Below are 21,381 nucleotides of genomic sequence, written 5' to 3' on the forward strand. Positions count from 1 at the left end.
TTTTCAATAAAATACTACCAGCAACGATAGTTTGATCAATCCTAACGCTTCCAGGTTTGGAAACGCAATAACTATTAAATCTCTATGGTTGGACCAAACAATTAGTTTGAGAGATCGAGGTTTTCGAGTTTTTGAAGTCTGTTAATACTAGTTACTAGTATGTTTTCTACGTATTACACAACATCGAGAAAACAGCACTTGTTTGTAATGTGCAATTAATATAACTTTTGTGTTAAATATACGGGTGTTTTGGGGGTTTTAAACTCATATATATATATATATATATATATATATATATATATATATATATATATATATATATATATATATATATATATATATATATATATATATACGTGGCACAACAAATAAAGGAACCCCAGATTTACTACTGGAAGTTAACTTTATTTGAGAGGCGAACAAAGAATCACTACGTAATGTTCTTAGTATCTTATGTGTCCACCACGTGCAGCAACACATGCACGACATCTAGACGGCATGCTGGCTATCAAGTGACGGATTGTCCCCTTGGAATGCGCCGCCATTCCTCCTGAAGTGCAACTCTAAGATCGTCAAGATTGACTGGTTGGGGCTGTCTAGCACGAACAGATCGGCTTAAAACATCCCACAAATGTTCAATAGGGAACATGTCAGAAGATTTGGCTGGCCAGGGAAGTGAAGCGATGCCTTGCTGTGTGAGGAAGTCGGTAGCAACACGCGCCCTGTGTGGACGTGCATTGTCATCTTGGAAGACAAAGTTCTGTCCAATCCTGTTTGCCATAGGAGCAACTACAGGTCGTAAGATCTCGTTAACGTATCGCTGCCCTGTAATGTTACCACGAATGACAATCAGATCAGTCCTCCTGTCGTAAGTGATGCCACCCCAGACCATGACACTACCACCTCCGTAAGAATCGTGTTCCATGATGGTTGCTCTGACATAACGCTCACCTTGCCGCCGCCAAACACGTTTACATCCATCTGTGAACCTCAGACAAAAACTGGATTCGTCGGAAAACATGACATGACGCCAGTGACGCAAAACTCGTGTCTGGTGGTGTTGAGCCCATCGGTAACGTTGACGTCGATGATTCAAAGTCATGATCACGCCTTTGAATGGACGTCTTTCCTTCAGTCCAGCAGCACGAAGTCTGTTCCTCACAGTAGAGTTGGACAGTCGTATTCCCGTGGCAGTACAGAACTCCCTCTTAATCTCCGGTGCAGTGACGAACCTGTTCCTGAGAGCAACAGTCCGTATCAGCCGATCTTGTCTGACGGTTGTCTTTTTGGGTCGTCCCCTTCCTCTTCTCATTGTAACGTTACCAGTCTGGCGGTGTAACGTTACAAGCCGGGAAATCACGCTTTTTGATTTTCGAAAGAATCGAGCCACCTGATTCTGGGACTGTCCCGCCTGCACCATCCCAATTGCTTGCCATTTTTGTTCCTCTGTCAGGTATTGTCGTGGAGGCATTTTTACTGCAATGAGGAGTGCCGGTTATCGCGTCCAATTTATACCCTACAACGCACGTGCAATGCATGATTCTGCTGAACCATGAAGGGTAAGGAACGCTGCATCTGTGTGGGACAACACTTATAGCCAATGGACCTGGGTTCGGATTTGGCTGGGTCAAGTGTAACATGGTCCTTTCAGATACAAAATATACGGATATAGGGGTTCCTTTATTTTTTGTGCCACGTATATATATATATATATATATATATATACTGCTTATTTCTAATATTAAATATTGTATGAACAAGACAAATTCATAAAAAATAATAGTTGTGATTTGTTTTTGTTTTAGATGAATGTATATAATATTCATACTATTACATATCGTGTGTATTATGTATGAAGTAGTTTTGATACAGCTATATTGCGAAGAGATGTTCATCATGGCACTGCTTTTGTAATATATCATGGTTTTGTATGAACTCTATCTTGTGCAAAGAAACAGTTTTGTTTATATACTATCGGTTATGTCGGTTTGAATTGATTTACCTACACATACAATAGTGTTATCGTCAGCTATTGGTGTTTTATGATGACTTCTGGGTAATGGAATCATTCAGTAGACTCGTAAACCTGTCATACGACGAAACTCGCGCTTCACCGTCGCTCACGTCAACAACAAAAAAATCGAATTATTATCAGCGCCGCTGTAATAGCCAAACCCCCTTTTGTGGCTAAAGACAGTGACCACGAAACGCATTCGCTTCGTTCTCAGAAACCGTTAGGACCGATCTAGTCACATGATGTGTTTCTCGGGCTAGATCTATGGATGTAATCTCGCATCACAGCAAACAGCTAGATTGGTAACACGAGTCTCACGTGGACATAAGTATAGAGGTAGTTCTAGGAAAAAGTACGGTGTATCTTATTTTATTGTTATGTATATCTGTGTTTGTTAATCACTTTATTTTCTTTAAAATAATTTTGATGTATATACTGTTTTACAATATTAGTGTTTTATGTTTTATATGTGTGAGGTTTTTTTTTCTTTTCTTTTTTAAAGTTTCTTTTGTGTGTTTGCTTTTAAACTATTGTACTCCGTTTAGCTGTTGTTCATCAACATATATGTTTTACATGCTTAATTGATAAAACAGAATTGACGAAGACAGACAGACAGTGAGAGAGAGAGAAAGAGAGAGAGAGAGAGAGAGAGAGAGAGAGAGAGAGAGAGAGAGAGAGAGAGAGAGAGAGAGAAAGAGAGAGAGAGAGAATAACTTTATTGGTAGAGCTTTATTCATTTTTTTTTTCATAAGACTTTATATAATATATAGTAGCGTTGATAGTGCGTAATGCTTTAACATGCTCATATACCACGAAGGTTTCGAGCACGTTGATAGTAAAGCCTTTCATTCACAATCACTAACAAACTATTATTAGTGTAATGAAAGCAGCATTACAGCTATGCTATATGCTATATATTAAAGTATGTGCTATGTTTAACTTTGAACAATATAAACTTTTGTAAAAATATGTCTTTCTTGTTATCTCTAATTAGGCTTGAGAATAAACTGTAAGCTAACGTAAAACAGTTTTAAATCGGTGGGCTATACAAATCCAGTTTACGTCACTATGTCGTAAAATAGATTATCGTTGAGTCTGTGCTGTGACTAAATCAGTTCAATTCACCCATCTGTTATATCCTTCGTCGTCAATAACTTCATTTTTGTTCTAGGTTTTTTTTCTTCTCTTTTCAGACGCGACGTCATGAAGTGATTGACTGTTCCTCGGCATCTTATCAGCGTTATTCATTAATATATAACAATAACAGCAACACACCCAAGGACTTCATGCAGAACGATGGGTCTATTATTGTTGAAGAAACTTTCCAATAATCAAGACTGACTTTATTTTAATGTCATACTTTTAAAAACATTTTTTTTTTTTTTACATTTTCGGATTTTTAAATCATGAAGCTGTTACTAGTTTTTGTGATTTTCGGCTCGGCCCTTGCAGGTTTTGACGGGTTTTGTTCAATGGTTATGAATGAGGATGGGACCGTCTCCTGTGAGCACGAAAACAGGACACGCGATGACACGGGAATTGCAGACGGCTACTGTACGACGAATGTCCACGATGTCAACAGCGTTACCTGTAAAGGTGAAAATATAACGGAGATTCCAAATCACCTTTCAGTCGACATAATGAAACTGTAAGTATTAGATTCTTTTCTGTTGTTTTACTTAATTAAAGATAAATGATGTTTTGGCATCACATAGTTATGAAGACTCTTTCATTGGTTTAAACAGTCCAAAAAGTGTTTTCTAACAATATATCTATAATTTCATGTAATGTAAAGCCGGCTTTCAATACATTTTATTGATGTATACAAGAAATAATTTGACGTCAGTGACCTTAGTTTTTTGGGTACACACCTTTATTGTTTCACACATAAGCGTACGAGACACAGGCCTAAGGGGCAACTGCCCCCTCTCCTTCAAATCTTCAAATTCTGTTAAAAAAAAACCCAGAGATATTCGCGCAAAATGAGCTTGCCTAAACAAATTTTTATCATGTATTTTCATCATTCTACTCAAAATATTAGTTGTAATACATGTAAAAATGCATAGTGATTCGTTTGCAACCATACATTTAATTCGGGTAAAACATTATCCTTCCGCCCCCCTCCCCCCCCCCCCCCCCCCCCCCCCCCCCCCCCCCCCCCCCCCTTACAAAAACGCTTGCGGTTTCACGTAAATGCAATTGGAGCAATTTTTAGCATCATGACGACATTGGATTTCACAAAATAATTGATAATTATTTTGAGCGGTGCAGGAAGGATGTATTGCTAGGTAAAAAAAATTCCTCGGGAGTGGCAGTTTTCCTATAGACGAGGTACTAAAACGAGATTCATAGAATCAACCACTATTTTGTCAAATGTCCATTCGACTTTGCAGTGTGCAGACATACCGTGTTGTTGTTCACATTATATGACAGGAACAACAGATAGTGTCATGGGACACTGGTTGGGTCCATCCACAGGGTTCGATCCTACGACCCAGTTCCCCAGGCCAATGATTTTACGACAGAACTAGATCCTCCGTAGCAAAAGGAAATGTTTTATTTAACGACGCACTCAACACATTTTATTTACGGTTATATGGCGTCAAACATATGATTAAGGACCACACAGATATTGAGAGAGGAAACCCGCTGTCGCCACTTCATGGGCTATTCTTTTCGATTAGCAGCAAGGGATCTTTTATATGCACCATCCCATAGACAAGATAGCACATACCACGGCCTTTGATGTACCAGTCGTGGTGCACTGGCTGGAGCGAGAAATAGCGCAATGAGCCCACTGACGGGGATCGATCCCAAACCGACCGCGCATCAAGCGAGCGCCGTACCACTGGGCTACGCTTCGCCCACCCTCCGTATTACTGGCCACTTAAAAATATATAATGTGCTGGCATACCAGTCTCGATTTACTGTTACAGAAAAGGCCTACAGCAAGCATAGTAAGGACAAGTAATATGTATTGTGTAGAGATACGGCGGGAGGGGCGGGACGTAGCCTAGTGGTAAAGCGCACGTCTGAGGCGCGGTCGGTTTAGGATCAATCCCCGTCGATGGGCCCATTGGACTATTTTTCGTTCCAGCCAGTGTACCACGACTGGTATATCAAAGGTCTTAGTATGTGTTATCCTGTCTATGAGATGGTGCATATAAAAGATCCCATGCTGCTAATCGAAAAGAGTAGCCCATGAAGTGGCGACAGCGGGTTTCCTCCCTCAATATCTGTGTGGTCCTTAACCATATGTCCGACGCCATATTAACCGTAATTAAAATGTGTTGAGTGCGTCATTAAATAAAAAAAAAAACATTTCCGATGATTAATAAATCAATGTGATCTAGTGTTGTTAAAGAAAGCAAACTCATTTTTTTTATCGGGGATAACGTTTTTTTCGTAAAAAAGCTGTAATATGCTAAACTATTTGACACTTTCTAACGACTTGGATCAGTGCCTTTAATTCATAATGAAGACGGCTAATAAGTTGATAAATGTTTAAAAGCAATCAAATATGTTTCCGCTGATGCATTAACGTGGGTGGAAATGAAGTACATTTCATTTAACCATCTGTGCAGCTAGCCTTTGAGAGTTATAGCATGGATAGAGGGTGTGGTTCGGTAGTACAGTACTTGACTGCAGAGGCGGATCCAGAAAAAATATTGGGGGGGGGGACTGCCAAGGGAACTTTGGGGGAGGTTTGGAGGGGTATTGTAAAAAAAATAAAAAATAAAAATATATAATAAAATTATAAATATCGCAAAATTTAGGGGGGCGGGCCCCTACCCCCCTAGATCCGCCCCGTGACTGGTATGCGGAGAGTCATGTTATTAGCCTCCTCGCATCTAAAATATCAAACCGGCCTCGGTGGCGTCGTGGTTAGGCCATCGGTCTACAGGCTGGTAGGTACTGGGTTCGGATCCCAGTCGAGGCATGGGCTTTTTAATCCAAATACCGACTCCAAACCCTGAGTGAGTGCTCCGCAAAGCTCAATGGGTAGGTGTAAACCACTTGCACTGACCAGTGATCCATAACTGGTTCAACAAAGGTCATGGTTTGTGCTATCCTGCCTGTGGGAAGCGCAAATAAAAAATCCCTTGCTGCTAATCGGAAAGAGTAGCCCATGTAGTGGCGACAGCGGGTTTCTTCTAAAAATATGTGTGGTCCTTAACCATATGTCTGACGCCATATAACCGTAAATGAAATGTGTTGAGTGCGTCGTTAAATAAAATATTTCTTTCTTTTTTCTAAAATATCAAACTGATTGGACTTTCCTGTTTCAGCCAGTGCTCCAATACTTAATATCAATAATATCAAATGTCGTGTTCAAATTCTGTATTTTTTTATTTATTTATTTATTTTTTATTTTTTTGGGGGGGGGGGGGGGGGGGGGGGTAGACAATACTCACTGTATTTCATAACGTTTAGTAAATAATAAAGAAATTGTCATTGATATATTAATCATCGGCTATTGGATGTCAAACATTTGATAATTCTAACATTTAGTCTTAGAGAGAAGAAACCATTACGTTTTTCCATTAGTAGCAAGGGATCTTTTATGTTATGCACCATCCCATAGGCAGGATAGAACATACCACGGCCTTTGATATACCAGCCGTGGCGCGAGTTTCCTCTGAAGACATCGTGTCAGAATTACCAAATGTTTGACATCCAATAGCCGATGATTAATAAATCAATGTGCTCTAGTGGTGTCGTTAAACAAGGCACACTAACTTTTAACTTTCTTATGTAACCTGATTAGTAACTGGTTATTTATTTATTTATTTATTTATTTATTTGTCCTACAGTTAAATTTTGTTTAAAGGATTGGTATTTATATTCACAGTACTTTCCCTTACCTGTCAAAATTACCCAAAATCTGAGACCCAATGGCCGATGGTTATTTTATTCAATGTTCTTTAGTGGTGCAGTTAAAGAAATGAACTTTTTAACTGTAGTGTATTTCTATGCTGTGCACAGCTGTCGGAGATGTGTTTTTTTTTAAACAGTTCCATCCGGGTTAAACAATCACCTATTAAACTGTTGGAATGTTGCCTCCACACTCAAGATGACGCCTCTATACTCACATTAAGTTCTTATTTAAATTCTACTGGCGATTCGTGCGCAAATAACTGGCTCGGAACCAATCAGGAATCTAAAAAAAAAAAACACTATTTGTATCAATCGAAATCTGGAAAATGTTACTTAAGCCTAAAGTATCTAAAGAATATTCAACCACCACAGCCTTTTGGCAACATTTTAGTCGTAAAGGTGTATGTTTCTGCAAGTAGGCAAACAATCTGTAACAAAATGTAATTTCTTTAATACATACATACACATATATATATACATACATACATACATACATACATACATTTAATTATCCCCTGCGCCAGTGCGTTAATATCTATGTATGTAATAGTCAACCTCGACATACATACAATATATAGATATTCATACATCAATACATACTAGCCAGTGACAGGTCTGCCCACTGTTTCATGCACGTAAGCGGGATCGACCGCGTAGATTGTAGGCCCCATGAATATGGTTGAGTTAAAGAAACTTCCTTTTATGGAAGCTTCGATAGCTCAAAGCGTATCGTGGTTAGTCTTGCAATTTGCGGGCGAATCGGTGCCACAGGTTCGAGTCCCAGCAACGGCATGGGACAATTTTTGAGGCCAGAAAGGATTTAATTATCCCCTGCGCCAGTGCGTTAATATCTATGTATGTAATAGTCAACCTCGACATACATACAATATATAGATATTCATACATCAATACATACATACATACATACATACATACATACATACATACATACATGCACTCAACAAAATTAAGTAGAAACCAATAAAAAAGATGTTAAAAATACCCTCCAGAACAGAGCATTCTGTTATAAGATGTCGGCATTGTGGCATGTTCTTAAAATTAACGATTTAAACAATTTACACCAAACAAAATAAAAAGTATCGTTACGTATTCTAGCTAAATGTTGATTTACCAAAAAGTCTATTGACCCTTAATTAATTTTGTTGAGTATACCAGTATTTATTACTGGAATTGTGAAATGTTCTGTTTTTAGTAAAGATCGTTAAGCCGAGTCATACAATGACCATATGCAGAATTAAACGAGGTGCACATCAGAGGATGCACTGTCAATACCAATTAAAGCCACAATATAGGTTTGTTGCTTATATACTGAATCTGAATGACAAAAACTTTATTTCGTGATCAAAATCGCATCTCTGCACAAGGTATACTCGAAAGGATATTTTAGGCAAAGTTGCGATTGCTTCCATGATCATTCACCAGGTGCTCGTCTTTAGGACAGCCACTCCTTGGGATATCCGTAACAAGATGTTCCATTCCTCGTGCACCGCCTGCAGGAGGACTGCCACTCCCAAGACAGTTTAGAAAACCCAAACTGAGCAATAAGCAATAAAGCAAAACACTGCACCCCTCTTCACTGAATAATAACTTGGAATTTTTGTTTAACCTGATATTATCCATATGCACTCGATATGCTAGGTTCAGACTACCAACTGCCACGACAGAGTTGACCGACTTTCTACTCTCACGACTTCTAAGACTGTCCAGTTGCTAGTTTGAGCGCTCTTACAACTCGAATTTCATCGCATACAAATTCTACGACCGATTACCGGTAGTTGTTAATCTGAGTGCACATGTCGTAAGTCTGGAGTTGGGGTAATTACAACGCAATCGTGGAGTTGGCCAACTTCGTCGTGAAAGTTGACAGTCCGAACTTGCATTAGTCAAACGCCACCAATCAGGACTCAGTTACAGGTAGCCTGTCAGACTGTGTTTCGACTTAGTTTCACTGGAAAGTTTCTGGTAGTGCAGATCACCAAAACGATTTTTCGAAATTGTGTTTAGTGAGGTGATATATATAGGTCCAAGGGAATAGCCTGTGATGTCCAGACAGAGAGACAACATTATAAAGGTCGTGTGTGTCTAGTCACAATGACACAATCAAATAAAAACATATAATTATAGTAGGCCATTAAGAGTTGTTGGTTGTCGGTACATCATACTTGCTCAGGTATAAATATTCCATGATTGTAGAGTTGTAAACTTTAAAATTCAATTATCTCAAATTTTTAAAAATGTGATATATATATATATATATATATATATATATATATATATATATATATATATATATATATGCATATATATATGCCTTGCAGCCACGACTGAATTAGATTCATTCAAGAGTATTCTACGATGTATTTTGGAATAAATGTGCACTTTCATATTTCTGATTTCTTTATTTCCATACGTATGTGTATTTTAGTACTTTTTACTGATTAATTTGGGACATACGTTAGTATTCCTGAGTCAGTTTCGCTGGGGGGAAATTCTTTGAAGTGGTCAAAGCATGTCGTTTTTAACTACTACGTCACTGTTATAGTGGTTGACATTTCCATTATGGATTCGTGATTTACAGCCCCCTCTACTATAGTCTGTATTAATATATTTAAAGAAAGTTGTTGCCGCCTATCTTCCTATAATGCAATTGGCCTTAGGCCAATTTCGGTACTTTCACGCTTTCCCGTATTGATCTACAATAACACGCACATACCGTAGACTATTCCATGGGCAAAGAACATCGCGTATGAATAACCAAACAGTACATGGACAGATTTCTGCGATTTTGGCTTCATTGTTTAAAGCATTGAAGGGACATTCCTGAGTTTGCTGCACTTTTTAAGATGTTATCGACTAACAAAGACTTTATAACGATTGTAATTACATATCAAATATATTTTTCTGAATAAAATATTAGTGGCTGTATATTAAACGTGTTTCTGATCGTTCTAATTTTGTACTAGGTTAAATTTCATTTTAAGACATTTATTTCCAAAAATATTTTTTTTTTGTATGTACGAAATTATTTGAAGACAAAATCCAGTTTGGACTTCTTACAAATATTAAGACGACCAGAAACATATTGAATATACAGACAATGATATTCTAAACCAGAAAATATATTTAATATGTAAGTTTAATCGTACAACTATTTTATTAGTCAGAAACATCTGACAATGCAGCAAACTCAGGAATGTCCCTTTAAATGTCAAATAGTTCAAATTCAGTACTATGTTAGCTGATAGTGATAAGCAGTAGTATAAAAATATTAAATACAAAAATTATTAATGGTATACTTTTTTTTTCTTTTTTTTTCTAGGGGTGGGTGGGGTGTTGGTGAGAGTGAGGTGTGTGTGTGTGTGTGTGTGTGAGGGGTGGGGGTTCTGTTTTTTTTTAAACAGCAGATTAGATTGAATTATAGCATTACATCAACTTTTGCATTCTCAACTTTGTGTCATAATTATTTTGTTGGATACCAAATAGCAACTGATTAAATATGCAGGAATATCGTTAAACGAACATTTCGTTTACTTCATTTCTGCACATGACCCCCCCCCCCCCCCCCATCACTCACTCTCTCTATCTCTATCTCTCCCTCCCTCCCCCCCTCTCTCTCTCTCTCTCTCTCCCTCCCTTCCTCTCTCCCTCCCTCTCGCTCGCTCGCTCTCTCTCGCCTTCTCGCCCCCCTCTCTCTCTCTCTCTCTCTCTCTCTCTCTCTCTCTCTCTCTCTCTCTCTCTCTCTCTCTCTCTCTCTCTCTCTCTCTCTCTCTCTCTCTCTCTTTGTTTGCTTCCTTTTCCTTCTTTTGCGTGATACATCTTTTAAAAGTCGTGTCGTCTAACAGAGCAAAGACTTGCGATCCTATGAGAGGGAGCACATCTAATAGTGAATTCGAGAAAAATGTTACCTTTTAACAGAATGCAAATTTGTTCGAAATTCCGGAATTGATTCCAAATATCCGGAACCTTTTTTTTACATTCAGTAAAGTTGTTTTTAGCCAACCCACGCATTAACCTCGTATGATTATGTCTCAGAGGATTATGCCATGCTTCTTGATCTTCTGCGTTCATGTTTAGAACAGACCTAACTGAAAACATATAATCTGTATTATCTGTTATCTGTAAATCGATGGAGCGATCTCCTAGGTACAAATATTCCCTCTACCCTCTGATTGGAAATTGTCGTAGAAAAATACAAAAAAATCTCCTGACAAATTTAATCTTGTTTTGTTGCAGCTTACTTGGTATTAGCTGCAACAGCGTCGGGATGTCTTACGTCTTTAAATACAGTTACATGTACTTTTGTCAGGGTTAAGCCCGACAAAGGAGAAAATAGACATGTCATATTTTGTCACATGGACCTTTTGTAATTACTTAAATTGAAAGAAATTAGATGATAGAAAGACTCCACTACAATAAAGGGTGATCAACATATCGAATTGTGTTAGGTCGTAAATGTAGATTTCAGTAGCAAACGAGGGAGAAAATTAAACATTTAAAGGGACAGACCCTAGTTTTTAAACACTAAGGCATATTTTTAACTATTCAAGCCGTTTAGGATCACTGAAATCAAACATTATTATTTTATTGTTTAGATTATCCATTTCCGTACAACCGCAGTGTTTCTGGTCATCCTAGTGTTTCTAATACTACAAAATGCATTTTTCATATGTTTGAAAACGCACGTGCGTCTCAGAAGTATCGGTGATGTAGTCGCGTTTTAGTCTATTTTTAAGGGTATTTCAACATCACAGAGTCTTGTTTCACTCTGCTGTATCCAAATTTGTTATAGGTTTGTAAATTAACCAAACTTAGTGTCCATTTTTACAGGTTAAAACTAGGGTATAGGTGAAAACTATGCCTTAGTGTTCCAGGGCGACCAACCTAATAGAAATATTTTTCCGGAATTTTCTTATATTTTAATTTTTATGCGCTCGAACGCCCTTTTCAAAACGAATAATTTAAATCGCGCGAAAACGTCATTTTCATAAAAGTAATTTTAAACTGTGAAAAATGTCATTTTTGACATATATTTGCAAAATTGAAAAACTAGACAAAATGTAGCTCAGGTTGAAATGAGTGTGATAAAGATATTTAACTCTAAGAATTTAGAATTTAATAAAAATTAGTTGCTTAAAAAAACAATTCGAATGAATTTTAAAACAAAATTCCGGACCCGGAATTCCGAGTTCGTGATGAAAATTCCGGATTTTTCGGAAAATTCCGGAAAGTTGGTCAAAAACTAGGGTCTGTCCTTTTAATAAATATGACAACGAGTACCACCTGTCTTCACAGGCACAGATTTAATCAAGAATATCACACGATTTGCGTCTCTATTAAGGCTTCTGTCTCTAAAATACATTAATAAAATAGATTATACATTGCTGTTTTTTTAATACAAAATTCACTTTATAATGTCAGTTTTCTCTTGATTTGCACTGATATTATTAACACCTACTAGTGCATGAAATCGTTAACTAAACTTCTTCGTATAAAACATATAACTGACAAGAAACTAATTAGAAACATTGTACAGAAAGGAAAATTGTATATGCTAAGTAGAGATGTAACGATAGCTATCGAGATACTTAAAGGCACTGACCTCAATTAAAAATATTTTAAGCTATACATCTTTTTTAACAGTTAAATTGCATTATACTTATAAAGTTTAGTTCATAAGTTATCAGCTTTCACAAATCCCATGTTTTAGTAGCTCAAAATGCATTTTACGTTAAACAGAAACAGGTGTCTATTTTTCGACATGTATGTATACAGCTGCCCTATATCGATGCATCGTATCGTAGTGCTCCTATCGTGATATGATGCTGTATCGTTGCAGTTGTGATATCAAGTTACCTAGTCTTAAAGTACTGGAACATTAATCGCAATATGTTCATTGTTTATCATTAAATATGTTCTAGTTACTATATAATATTAATGTAAATGAATACAACGTCGCAGTGTTGTTACTGGGTTGTTGTGTGTGGGTTTTGTGATTGTGTTTGTTTGTTTGTTTGTCTAGGAGTTTTTGGGTGTGTTGTTTTTGGTGTGTGTGTGTGTGTTTTGTTTTATGTTTTGTTGTTGTATGATTATAACTAAATAGCCTGCGTTGATAATAAAATTAAATAGCAATAAAATCCCCTTCAACCTGTCTCTAAACATACACTGTTATTCGGCACACTGTTCTCTGTGAGATGTCAATAGACGTTTGGTTCCAGACTTCAATTACAAGCTTCAAACGCAACTTGAAAAGATATGTAATGGAATTTGATTTGGCTGAATCGTTTTAATTCTAGATGGTACAGTTCCTTTGTTAAGATCTTATGTTTACCCTAGATACATCAAATGAGATTTCCCAATTGCGTATGACGTATGTTATAGGTTAAGATCTCTGTTTTTCACTTTGTCTAGCTGTAAGGAGGTTTGATTTATTAGGTTCCAGGGGGAAAACATCACAGTGCAATGTTTGTTTTGTTGTTCTAAACGTTTAGAAGTCTTCATTTAAAATGGTAAATAAGATAAGTTTTAACTGCGGTTTTCTTTACCTACACAATTTTGTAGAGGTCACGAACGCTAAATGATCGTCTCAGACCATGGTTGTGACCCTTATAGGTAGTACTAAACCAAATAACTTCCGGCTGGGTCAAAGTTCGAGGTGCACCCAACTTTTGATAGAGAAGTGAACACCACAAGTCCTGTGATTGGTGATAAATGTTTGTTGGATGTAAAAAAAATAGTTTCATCTGGGTGAAAAAATATGCAATTTTATTTTATTTAGTACCGCTGTGTCAAGTAGCCCTGTGCTTGAAACATGTATGGGGTACCTGTAAAAAAAAGTACTCGAATTTTGTGCGGAACTAAGGTAGTCATAGACGCTACCCGTTATCTCAGAAATAAGCAGCTTGACACCCCCCCCCCCCCCCCCCCCCCCCCCAATTTACTTCAAGGGTGAAGGTTGGTAGTATTTATATCCGTGGCGTTTATATCGATTGATATGCTGCAGGTAGGAGTTTTAGCCACATGTTACTATTGTTGTCTATGGGATTTGATTTGGTAGTATACACCCTTAATTGTGAATCAGTAAATTGCCATCAAACCAACTCACGTGTAATAGGCATAATGAATCGTGGTTAACAGAATGAAATAAGGGCTGTGGGTGAAAACATGGGTGAATCGGTATGAATCTGTACCAGTATACGATACACACAAATTTCAGCTTAATATCTTGAGGCTTTACGAAAAAAAGTCCGGAAAACTGTATGTGAGACAGACGGCAGACAGACAGTAGACAGACAGACGAAACGAAGGACGGCGACAAAACCTACAGTACCCTTCGATTGGACCGGTAGGGGACTAAAAATATATGATGAAATGAAGGTATAATCACAAATTTCAACATGCACATTAGTCACTACTAAATTTGAAGTGCAACAGCATAAATTCAAACGAATTATATTGTGTATCAGATGTGGCAATGTTTGGGGGAAAAAAATCGGTGGTCAAACCAAAGTTCCAGAATTGCTGAGGTGAAGCGGCTTTTTATCTTTCTTTCTTTCTTTTTTGCATGGATTGCACAGAAAAAGTGGGTATATTTGATAACGAAATAAGGGGCATATTTAAATTGAAATCACAATACACGCCCTGCTTCATGCGCTATGGCATTTTGGCTCCAAATCCGGTTTTACGTCATAGCAAGAAAAGCCCAGCAAAAATCGACATCATGCCGCGGGAAATTAAAAAAAAAAACAATGTTGACTTGCGAGGGTCAAAATCGACGCGCGCGATGACCAGAGACCACAAATAGGGCCTATATATTGTTTGGCCTTAGTATTAAATATAACAAGTAACTTCAAACAAATGGGTTATTCAAATACTACAGAGCTCTACCTACTTGTAATCACCAAAGAAAGATTTCTAAACGCATATCGGAATTTTGTAATAATAAATAAATAAAAACTAAAAATTTAGGAACTATTTCCTAAACCGGACTATAAGTAACGACACCATAAATGGTGGTGTGGTACCATCAAATGTTTCCATTACTAGCAATGAATATGCAGTTTCCTACGGACAGAACAGTACATGCATTTGACATACCAGTCGTGGTGCAGTGATTGGGAAGAGACACCTAATGGGTGAACCGAAGGTATTCGATCCTACGACCCAAAGCATTCAGCCGAGCGCTCTACCGCCTGACCTAAACCCCTTTACCCCTGGTAATATATACAATACTATACTCCTTTCAGTTAACAGTATCATACTTGTTTAGAACTCATACCTTGATACGAGTATAGTATTATATTATTTTGTCATAATATACACTCATGACTGCCAGTACACCACGACTGGTATATCAACGGCCGTGGTATATGCTGTCCTGTCTATTGGATGGTGCATATAAAAGATCCCTTTGCTAGTATTGGAAAAATGTAGCGGGTTTTCTATCTAAGACTGCATGTCAAACTTACAAAATGTTTGACATCCAATAGCCGATTAATGTGCTCTGGTGGTGGTGTGTTGTTAAACAAAATAAACTAACTTTTAACATTGATGACCGTTATATGACACGGCCGTGGTATACTCAGACTACGGTATTTATAATTGGAAATACGCACATGATAATAAATTAGCTTTACTGTAGCCGAATTAGCCCTTGTTTGGAGACGACTGATGGTCCAAGGTTATCCTTTAATGGACACCATTACTTCCAAACTGTCGCAGCGTGGTCTTGTTTGGCAGTGTTAGCCGCTGCCCTTGCGCTCTCAATCGCTACTGCGAGAAGTGGCCTTCGTTCTCCTGAAAGTAATATAAGCTGATAAAATGCTTGAACTGATTTGGGTAGGTTTAAACATTACACAGACATTACATTTCAGATTGCTAGTCCCTTCTTACACTACATACATCATACTACATGCAGAATATAATGTGAACTTGGAAAAAAAAAACCACACACACAAAAAAACTCCCAAAACCTTGGTTAGTACCGTATTATGCGCCAATCATATTTTTGTTTTATTCTTTGATCATCACCACCACTACATGGTCCACAACGACTACCACACCACCACTACTACTACTACTACTACTACTACTACAACAACAACTACTACTACTACTACCACCACCACTACTACTACTACTACTACCACCACTACTACTACTACTACCACCACTACTACTACCACCACCACCACTACTACTACTACTACTACCACCACCACCACCACCATCACCACCACCACTACTACTACTACTACTACTACTACTACTACTACTACCACCACCACCACTACTACTACTACTACTACTACTACTACCACCACCACTACTACTACTACTACTCAGGCGCGGATCCAGGCGGGAGCCCAAGGGGCCCGCCCCCCTTATTTTTGGTGAAACAATATATATTACAGAATATACAAAAAAAATGCAAAGTTATCCCGTCCACCTGTCAAGGACCTATTTTCAAAAACTACAACGAGGTTTGGGCCCCTTTATTAAAAAAATCCTGGATTCGCGCCTGCTACTACCACCACCATCACCACCACCACCACCACTACTACTACTCCTACTACTACTACTACTACTACCACCACCACCACCACCACCACCACCACCACCACTACTACTACTACTACTACTACCACCACCACCATCACCATCACCACCACCACCACCACCACTACCACTACCACTACCACTACTACTACTACTACTACTACTACTACTACTACCACCACCACCACCACTATCACCATCACCACCACCACCACCACTACTACTACTACTACTACTACTACTACTACTACTACTACTACTACTACTACTACTACTACTACTACTACCACCACCACCACTATCACCATCACCACCACCACCACTATCACCATCACCACCACCACCACCACTACTACTACTACTACTACTACTACTACTACCGCCACCACCACCACCACCATCACCATCACTACCACTACCACTACCACCGCCACTACTACTACCACTACCACCATAACCACTACCACTACTACCACTACCACTACTACTACTACCATCACTACTACTGCTACTACCACCACCACCACTACCACTACCGCTAGTACTACTACTATTATTATTACTACAACAACCACCACCATCACTATATTATCACCAGTACTACTATTGCCACCACTACTACCACTACCACTACTACTACTACTACTACTACCGTCACTACTACTGCTACTACCACTACCACCACTACCACTACCGCTAGTACTACTACTATTATTATTACTACAACAACCACCACCATCACTATATTATCACCAGTACTACTATTGCCACCACTACTACCACTACCACTACTACTACTACTACTACCGTCACTACTACTGCTACTACCACCACCACCACTACCACTACCGCTAGTACTACTACTATTATTATTACTACTACAACCACCACCATCACTGTATTATCACCAGTACTACTATTGCCACCACAACTACTACTACTACTACCATCACCGCCACCACCACTACCACTACTATTACCACTACAACTACTACCACTACTACTACTATTACCACTACTACTACCACCACCACTACTACTACTACTACTACTACCACCACCACCACCACTACTACCACCACCACTACTACTATTACCACTACTACTGCTACTACTATTACCACTACAACTACTACTACTACTACTATCACTACTACTATTATTACCACTACTACTACTACGCCTACTACTATTACCACTACTACTACGACTACTACTACCACCACTACTACTACTACCACAACTACCATTACCACTACTACTACTACTACTACTACCACTGCTACTACACTACCACTACCACTATTACCACTACTACTACAGTTACTCTTACTAAGATTGTTATGTCATTCTCCAACCACGTTATTTACTGAGTGTGTATTTCTTCACACACGCTAGTAGGGAAATGCACACAAAGTTAATGACACCGCTTGAGTACAGTGATTAATTAATCATCGGCTAAATTGAATATAAAACTTTTGACAAGTCTGACACGTAGTCTTTAGAGAAAACCCGCTACATTTGTTTGGTCATTAATAGCAAATGCGTGCACACACAAACATACACTAGTCAAAGCCCGATCCGTTAGGGATCCCTCCCCCCCCCCCCCCACCTCCCCCACTCCCAGAGTCGTCCCTACAGGCCTGTAGTCTACATTTTGACTAAATTTAACATTGGCATAATGGTTTCAAATAAAAGGGAAAGTGAATTGTTGTTCAATGACGTCATTAGAAAAGACGATGATGAACACGACAAAAAAAGATAAGAATTATAATCGTTTGATGTAGTTCTTGTCCAAACTCTTCAGTCTGAATACAATACACATGATATCTTTCAAGATGTCAAGACCTGATCTTATACCGCTTCTGAAACCACGGCTTGTAGAGAATAACACAGAGCAGGAAGTGACGACTACTCAACGACACTGTTTGATGTCCAAACGTAACACCAGTGTGTGTGTGTGTGTGTGTGTGTGTGTGTGCGTGTGTGCGCGTGCGTGCGTGCTTGTGTGCGTGTGTGTGTGCGTGTGTGCGTGCGTGCGTGCGTGTGTGTGTGTGTGAACCTAGACGTGCTAAGAATTATTATTAAATATTAAATATCAGCATTTTGAGACGTAATAGTTATAACATTTATAGGTTTTCTTACTATTTTTGGAAACAACCCCAAAGTTAGGTGTTTTTTTAAATTATTAATTTGCCTCTGGTGTCTTATTAAACTGGGATCACCTAATATACCACTTAGAAATACAAACTTCACAAGTGCATGCTGCAGCCTACATACCATGTAGCTTCTTTTCTGTTTTTTACAACGAATTGTTGCAAAAGCGAGTTAGATACCTTTTGAAACAAGAAATTGCAAAGTTAATGGTATACAACGGACACAAATTGCAGTATTTTATTTGTTATTTGTCCTTAAAAAGCAGGTTTTAAAATAATTTAAACATGTTTTCCACACAAACTTTATTTATGGCGCTTGCACAGTTAACGTTTACGTCATACGACGGTCGGTAAACAATTTAGAAAGAGTGTGGTTTAACTACCGTGCAGAAATAACCATCAAGACAAAAAGCAAAGCCCATAGGTTTATTGTGAATAATTAAGAATGAAAGCAGAGGCGGTATCGCCGAAGAAACTCCAAACACCATCAACATGGTTAAAGTCTTGTTTTTATTCTTTTTATTCATTACATCCCGTCTGACCTTGATATGTTTTATTGCAATTAAAGCCTATGGAACCTATCTCTGGACGTTTGCACGCTTCATCGGGCTGCCCAGTTCTAGATTAGCTCGTGCATCGATTCTTCCTCCGACATGTCCTCTTTTATGTTTGGTAATGTGGCTCGGTATTCCCGAACAGTTGGTTTCAGACGACAATTAGCGGTTTGTTCACCACCAAACGGAAGACTTAACGACAACAATTAGTCCCAGGTCTAAGCGAGACTATTGTTGCATCTCAATAGTCTCATGTTTATTTGAGCGATAATCGCGCTACATTAGCATATACTAATTTAAAAAGTGTATAATTACTGACGCTCGTCGAATAAGTCAGCTACGATCGTCCTTCTCTTTAGTCATTGTGATCATTGTAGCAGTGTCGTCTGTTAAGATCATCGCATGCTTGACAAGTCAAAAGTAATACTACTAGACACAGGGCGGAAGAAACAATTGGCCATGACGGTGGAATTATATGTTTATTCCATAAGGTGAACTCCATAAAATGAAGCGATTGGAACGCCAATGATGCCAGCTTCCATACTTGGAATTTTTTATTGTTTAGTTAAAGTTAAAAACGGTTGTTTTGTTTAACGACACACTGATTTATTAATCACCGGCTATTGGATGTCAAACATTGGTAATTTTGACATATAGTCTTAGAGAGAAAACCCATACCACGGACAGGATAGCACATACCATGGCCTTTTTTATTCCAGTCGTGGTGCACTGACTGGAACGAAAAATATCCCAATGGGCCCACAGACGTCGATCGATCCTAGACCGACCGTGCATCAGATGAGCGCTTTTACCGCTGAGCTACGTTCCGCCCCTTCATTGTTAATTATTCTGGAACTCCGCACGAGAATTGAAATTTGTCGTAAAACATTTATGGGTTAAGCAAAAATTAATTCAAGTAACCCATTTCGTCTTTGCGTAACGTGTCATGACCACATAAATGGCATCCTAAATTTAATGCACGTACAAAAAATGGGTTACCCAAACAAGTCTTGCGCGAACAAAACTATCGTTCTCGCAGTTTTCAGAAGACTTGATATGGACCTATTGGATAAAATTTATATTAAAAAAATTTGTTCAGCAACTGTCAAACTGCGTGCAGTCCTTGTTTCACAGTCCAGTTACTTAGTCCAGGTACAAGGGACACTACTGGTTGTCCTTTTTGGGACCTTTCTTCCGAGTTAAAGTGTCCCCTGACCATTAATACTGCTAAACGCAGTTCGGGGTCAGGATTATTATTGAAATGAGTAATGTTTAGGTATCAGCTACTGGGCAAACAATGTGGATCTGATACAACAATATGATAAGTTTGACAGCGAATACATATGCATCGATCAATGTTTCAGTCGTCTAGTAATATTTGTTTTACATTAATTGTGTCATCAGAGCGCTCTAAACATGGAAAGAAACCTGAAAGTGACCCAAGGCACTGCAGACCAGCTTCGACCCGACAGTGCTGTGTATTCTCGTCTTAACTTTGGTTATTGACATGTTAAACAAAAAGTATACGGGAGTTGAAAAACGACCCAGTGAACATACGAGCAGTGACATTTAGAAATATGTTTTAGATCTATAATAACTGACAACCGTATAGTTGTGAGGATTTCTGTAGTTCATTGAGCTAGGATATCTCCGATTCAAAACTTTCAGACCTAAGATGAGAAAATACTCAAAACTACCTCATGTGTACACTCACAGTATATGTAAATCTTGTAAAGGGGGGGTTCTGATGACCCTCCCGCTGAGGTTAAAACTTGTTTCACAGTGTAATATTAGGCTTTTCATACAATTGTTCAGGGACAATGTAGACGAAAGGGTCCGCTAACTTCATATTCTATGGATTGAGGGTTTTGGTTGCAGTGGCAATATGCTGTTACTATTTGTATAATCTCTTTTTTGGTCCATCAGTATATATTTGAATTAAAAAGAAAAATTTATTAAAATCAAATCAAATTAAATGAATGTTATAATGTGGACAACAATGAAGTATAATAATCTTCGGTTAAAAATATCACCGGAATTGTCGGACGAAATGAAGTTTCCTTTAATGAAGGTTAACTGATTTAGCGCTGTTCTAGCTAGCAATAAATAGCACCACCTCTGATTATCGCTATTTCATTGTCAAACAAAAATACAAAATCTTGCTTTCCTCTCAAAACGTGTACAGTGTTGTTACGAGTCTGAA

General features: G+C 38.3%; 1 protein-coding gene across 1 annotated transcript in view; it reads left to right on the top strand.

Annotated features, from left to right (window-relative positions):
* Nucleotides 1-3,420: 3,420 nt before the first annotated feature.
* The window catches only part of LOC121370012 (lutropin-choriogonadotropic hormone receptor-like), a 70,671-nt gene continuing 52,710 nt past the window's right edge, over nucleotides 3,421-21,381 (top strand). Inside the window, exon 1 of the mRNA XM_041495104.1 lies at nucleotides 3,421-3,662. Coding sequence (XP_041351038.1) covers nucleotides 3,421-3,662 — 242 coding nt within the window. The remainder of the gene's footprint in view (nucleotides 3,663-21,381) is intronic.

Source organism: Gigantopelta aegis, chromosome 4 (assembly GCF_016097555.1).
Source record: "Gigantopelta aegis isolate Gae_Host chromosome 4, Gae_host_genome, whole genome shotgun sequence".
NCBI classification, from domain to species: domain Eukaryota; kingdom Metazoa; phylum Mollusca; class Gastropoda; order Neomphalida; family Peltospiridae; genus Gigantopelta; species Gigantopelta aegis.